We start from the raw sequence: 6118 nt of genomic DNA on the forward strand, positions 1-6118 counted from the left end.
TGTCTCTGCATTCAATTTTGTTCCTCTGCTGTCGGCTTTGGTTTTGCGCTTCCTTGTCTTGCTTGTTTCTGCCTCCTTCAGTATCGGTGTATCTTTGTCGCAAGTCATTCTTTCTATAAAGGCTTCATTGATCGGACCCTTATTTTCCAGGACTTCCTCACCATCACGGGGCACAATTCCTCTTTGCTGGCACAATAACATCACCAATGATAGGAAAACAAAGATTCCAATTTGCTTTATGGTGCAGTCAACAATTTCTTGGTGAAGGATTGCACCGACATCAATCTTTTTGCCCTTGACGATGGAATGTATTAGACACAATCTATCAAGGGTGACTTTGGTGCTGTTAGTAGTGGGCATTAGCCTACAGTTGACAAAATGAAACCATATTTTTCTTTATAGCGTCAGGAAGTGACGATGCATCGTATAATTCTTTTGATGAGAACCCGTCCACAATGCTCCTTCGACACACAAGTCTTTCACAATCAGGTCTTGTTTTTCATCTGTGATATCCTTAATGAACTCGGAGTGTTCATCTACATCCACCTTGGTGTTGTACAGCTCGTTGATTTTTTTAGCGTGCCATGGTATTAAGCCTTCTCGAACAAAAATGAACTCTAACTCATGATCATAAAGGTTAGCATAAATATCACGTACCAGTGAAGGAGAATGGCTTCTAGGATGGGTGCAAAAAGTTTCCCACTTCAACTTCGAGATGGTTTTGCAGACTTACTTACCTAAGTCTTGTTGTTGCGAAAGGGAAATGCGCTGTTCGAGGTGAATTTTTTGCTTCAACATTTTGTCTTAAAATCGTTCCTTTGTCGCTTTATTCAAAATGATTACTGGCTCATTTTTTTGCACTGGCCTGGGGGATTCTAATTCACGAACTGCGGTAACAAAGGACGCATGTTCTTCAACAGATTTGGCGGCTTCCTTGACCGAGCCTCTCATTTTTTCCCATCTTTTGTTGAGGGAAAACAATTTAAAGTTGAAAAGATATGATCTTGAGAATAAAAATGAAATAAAAATGGTTGCTTGAATGTGTTACAGTCGGTACTGTGGATGAGGATTTATAGTGAGTGAAAGTAGGAAGATGGAGATGAGTGTTATTTTGTGGAAAGATATAAAGCTTTCGGGAATAGTTGTGTCCAATAGAAATTGTACCCATACAGAAGTATCAAATAGCTTAGTGATTTTTGATCTAATGGTGGAATCTGAATTTCCCTAAATTCTGATGAGTTATAAATGGTAGTACAGAATTGCGAAATGCGTTGACAACAAAATTTCAATGCGTCGACAATGGTACCTAATTATTTTGCAAAAAGAAAGGAAAAAAAACTTTAACAAACATAAATAAAATTAACTAAAATCATGGAGAAATATTTAAAAATTAAAAATTTTGAACCAATTTAATAGTCTCTGCCTGCTTTTGATCACTATTGCCAAAATAGTGTTTCAGCCTCTATCCATTTACTTTGAATTGGTGTCTATCACGTAAATCTCGAATTGTGACTGCACCATAAGGAAATATGTCGACAACTTCAAAAGTTCCAGACCACCATGAATGCAATTTACATGGGTGCAATTTAAGTCGAGAATCGAATAATAAAACCTGTTGACCCGCGATAAATTGTCGCTGTAAAATAATCTTGTCATGCCATAGTTTGGTCCTTTCCTTATAAATGATAGCGTTTTCATAGGCATTTCTCCTAATCTCATCTAGTTCAATAATATCCAACAACCTTTTCTTTCTAGCCGCTTCATAGTCTATGTTTACTTGCTTAATTGCCTACATTGCTTTGTGTTCTAGTTCAACTAGAAAGTGACACGCTTTCCCAAAAATCAATTGATACGAGGACATCCCTAATGGAGTTTTGTATGTTGTCCAGAATGCCCATATTTCTATAATTAAATCCATATTTCTTCAGTGCGGTTGTCACTTGGTTGCAATGAAAGTGTGTACCTTGATCACTAATCAATGCCTTTGGTGTGCCAAAGCATGTGAGTATACGCTTGTGAAAAAAATTTTAGCACTGTCTTTGCATCATCTTTTGGGACTGCAACAGCTTCAACCCACTTCGAGACGTAGTCAACAGTTACTAATATATAAAGATTTCCAAATGAACTTAGAAACAGTCCCATAAAATCCATACCCCAAACATCGAATAATTCAACCTCCATAATTGGCTATTGCAACATTTCATTGCATCGAGATATAGAACCGGTGTGCTAACACCTCTCGCATTGAGTCACAAAATTGTGGGCGTCTTTGAATAATGACGGCCAATAGAATCCTGATTGGAAAACTTTAGCAGCAGTTCTAATACCACCGAAATGACTTCTATAAGGAGCACCATGACAATGCTTTAGGATTGAAAGCATCTCCTCTTCCAGAACACAATGTCGAATGATGTTGTCATTGCATACCTTGAATAAATACAACTTGTTCCAAAGATACTTCACTACGTCACAAAGAAATCTTTTTTTTTATGGCCTGTGACACCCAATGTGAGTTTCCCACACACTAGATAATTAACAAAATCTGCATACCAAGAAGTTGCATCTACAGCAAATAACTTCTCATTTGGGAATGCTTCGAAAATTTAAAGTATGTTTTTGCCTTCGCTGCCAACTTTTAATCAAGGCAGATGGTCTGCAACTTGATTCTCTGAACCCTTACGGTCTTTTATCTTGATGTCAAATTCTTGCAACAGTAATATCCAATGTATTAGTCTTGGTTTGGCATCTTTTTTCGCAAAGAGATATCTCAACGCCTAGTGATCAATGAATACAGTAACCTTTGCACTGACAAGATAGGAACGAAACTTGTCGAAAGCAAAGACTAAGAAAAGACTACTGCCAACAATTCTTTCTCTGTGGTGGTATAATTGAATTGAGCCTCTATAAGAGTTTTGCTAGCATAATAGATGGCGTGAAATATTTTTCCCTTTCGTTGTCTTAGAACTGCACCCAGAACAAAGTTGCTTGGATTGCACATAACTTCAAAAGATTGAGATAATCTGGTGCGATAATGGGTGCATTCACTAGCTGGTTTTTTAACTGAACAAAGGAATCTAGTCATGCATCGTCAAAGAAGAATTTTTGATTCTTTTCCAGCAATGAACATAAGGGCTTTGCAATTTTTGAAAAATATCTAATAAAACTTTGATAAAACCCAATGTGTCCAAGAAAACTGTGAATACCTTTCACGTTTGTTGGTAGAGGTAATTTCTTAATGATTTCCACCTTAGCTTTGTCCACTTGAATGCCTTGACTAGAGATGCGATGGCCTAACACAATTCATTCAGTTGCCATGAAATGACATTTTTCCCAATTCAAGGCAAGATGTGTGTCCTCACATCGCTTCAATACTTTATTCAAATTGTCAGCTCAATGATCAAAATCATTTCCATAGACTGAGAAATCATCCATAAAAACCTCTAAATAGTCTTCGATCATATCTGAGGATATTGCCATCATGCATCTTTAAAATGTTGCTAGTGCGTTGCAAAGACCGAAAGGCATATGATGAAAAGTGAAAGTACCAAAGGGGCATGTGAAAGTTGTTTTCTCCTGATCCTTCGATGCAATAGCAATTTGATTGTACCTAGAATAGCCGTCTAAAAAGCAATAATAGGCCTTTCCAGCAAGCTGATCTAGCATTTGGTCAATGAAATGAAGTGGGAAGTGATCCTTCTTTGTGGCCGCATTTAATTTTCTATAATCCATACAAATTCGCCATCCCGTGGAACTGTATGTAGGAATTAATTCATCCTTATTATTGTGAACCATAGTGATGCCACTCTTTTTAGGTACGCAATGTATTGGACTTAAACAATTGCTATAAGAAATCAGGTAAATAATTCCAACATCAAGCCATTTTATGATTTCTTTCTTGACTACTTCCTTCATCTTCTCGTTTAATCTTCTTTGCTGTTCAATCGATTGCTTGCCTTCATCTTCCAACTTGATCTTGTACATGCAAAAAGAAGGACTAATACCTTAAATATTGGTAATAATCCAAGCTATAGCTTGTTTATGTTGTTTGAGAATATGAACCAATTTCTCTTCTTGAGTTACATCTAGTGTTGCGGAGACAATAACTGGGAGAGTATTGTGATCACCCATAAAGACATATTTAAGATGAGGAGGTAGTGGTTTTAGTTCCAAAGTAAGAGCTTCTTCAATAGATGGTTTAAAAATTGGGGTTTTTCTGTTTGCTAGGTCTAAGGATTCAATCTGCCATCCATGGTTGAGTTCAAGATTATTAGCTTCAATAATGCTGTCACAATCATCTAAGGAATTGGCATCAGATGTCACTGCAAACTCTTCAGAAAGTACTATGCTTTGGTCATTGCATTCTTCCTCAATTAGATCATCTAGAACATCAACAGTATGACATTATTTTTTGTCCTTACATTGAATAGATTCAAAAACACTAAAGGTGACTTGCTCGTTGTTAAGTCACATGGTTAGCTCACATTTGTAAATAGTAATAAGAGTTCGGCCAGTGGCTAAAAATGGTCGTCCCAAGATTATCGGGACCTCCTTGTCTGCCTCACAATCAAGTATGATAAAATCAGCCGAAACAATGTATTTATCCAAAAAAACTAAGACATCTTTGATTTGCCTTTCAGGTTGAGCGAAGAATCGATCAGCTAGTTGTAATGTCACTGCAGTAGATTTCATGTGACCAGTTCCCAACTTTTTGAAAGTAGATAGTGGCATTAGGTTAATGCTAGCTCCTAAGTCGCATAAAGCTTTGCACAAATAATGATTGTCAATTGAACATAGGATGGTAAAGCATCTAGGATTTTTCAATTTAGGGGGAAACTTATTTGTCAAAATAGAATTACAACCTTCTGTGAGTACAATAGTTTCAATATCAATGAGCTTCTTTTTTTTGGATAAAAGGTCTTTCATAAATTTCCCATACCTCGGAATTTGTACCAAAGCGTCTACTAAAGGAATGTTGATCTGTAGTTGCTTCAGTGTGTCCAGGAACTGCTGATACTGCTTGTCATGTTCATTCTTCCTGAATCTTTATAGGAAAGGTAAAGGTAGAGATACATCTACTTGCGTCGATACCTTTGATTTTGCCGACAGTTTCGAAGGTCGGACATTAGGCATATGAGTGACAATTTGTGGAACTTCTTTATCTGATGCATCGAAAAACTCTTTATATTCAACTTTTTCACCAATGATCACTCCATCCGTATCTTGAGGTGCTACAGTAGAGTCTATAAACGGTTCGCCAGTTTCTTTACCACTCCTAAGAGTGATAGCTTTCAAATGTTCTTTCCCCTTCAGATTGGGATTTTCTATGTCACTAGATAATGAGCATGGTGGTCGAGTATTTAGATTTGAAGCAAGTTGTCCTAATTGTGCCTCCAATGCTCGAATGGAAGATGAATTTCCTTGTACGATAGTTTTCGTACGAGTAATATGCTCTCGCATTGACACCTCAAGAGTTGCTAAAGGGTCAGAAGTCGAAGCTTGAGTGTACGGTTGTTGTCGATGTCCTTGAACATGATGATTCAGTATTGAAGAGTGTTGTGGCTGCATCGAATCTTGGTGTAGATGTGTATGGCCTTGTTGTGGATGCATCTGAGTATGCTAGTTGTAGTTCTGCTGTTGTTGATTGTAATTCCCTTGTCTTGGATTATAATTTCCCTTAGTAGATGTATTACCATATCTGAATGTTGCAACATTTTGTCCAGCATTTTGAGTTCCCCAAAACGGTTGGTTGCGTACAGAGTTGTTGTAAGAGTTACCATAAGAATTGTTGTGGATGTTACTAATATAAAAGGCATTCTCTGCATGTTGTGGACAATCTTCATAACTATGGTTGTCACTACAAATCTCACAACAAAAAGTAGGAACATCAACTTGCTGAGCGACTTGTATAGGTGCAACGCCACTAGTCCCTTGCATATTTTTAATCATGTTTGTGAGAGAAGAAACTTAAGCACTTAGTGTAATTATTGCATCCAATTCAATAACTCATAGAATTGTTTTTACTTGTGCAGCTCTGGAGATAGGGTATTGATAATCATTCTTAGCAATTCTCTCAAGAATTCTCACAGCATCATTATAAGTACAATCCAGCAGAGGTCCA

At 37.2% G+C, this 6118-nt stretch overlaps 1 protein-coding gene across 1 annotated transcript; it reads right to left on the reverse strand.

Annotated features, from left to right (window-relative positions):
- Positions 1 to 4002: 4002 nt before the first annotated feature.
- LOC107907828 (uncharacterized) lies at positions 4003 to 5607 on the reverse strand. The gene is made up of 5 exons (XM_016835144.1): positions 5464 to 5607; positions 5105 to 5304; positions 4860 to 5035; positions 4482 to 4745; positions 4003 to 4379 (listed from the first exon to the last, which is right to left on the reverse strand). The coding sequence occupies exons 1-5, from the start codon at positions 5605 to 5607 to the stop codon at positions 4003 to 4005; spliced, it is 1161 nt and encodes a 386-aa protein (XP_016690633.1).
- Positions 5608 to 6118: the final 511 nt, after the last annotated feature.

This window comes from Gossypium hirsutum, chromosome D08, assembly GCF_007990345.1.
Source record: "Gossypium hirsutum isolate 1008001.06 chromosome D08, Gossypium_hirsutum_v2.1, whole genome shotgun sequence".
Lineage (NCBI taxonomy): Eukaryota > Viridiplantae > Streptophyta > Magnoliopsida > Malvales > Malvaceae > Gossypium > Gossypium hirsutum.

Excerpts from the sequence above, each read along its gene's own strand:
- LOC107907828 (XM_016835144.1), bottom strand. The coding sequence starts at position 5,607 with ATGCATCCACAACAAGGCCATACACATCTACACCAAGATTCGATGCAG. Across the intron at positions 5,036-5,104 it reads AATGTCCGACCTTCGAAACT|GAAGAATGAACATGACAAGC; the intron begins GTCGGCAAAATC and ends ATAAAGATTCAG. Across the intron at positions 4,746-4,859 it reads AACTATTGTACTCACAGAAG|GAGCTAGCATTAACCTAATG; the intron begins GTTGTAATTCTA and ends TATGCGACTTAG.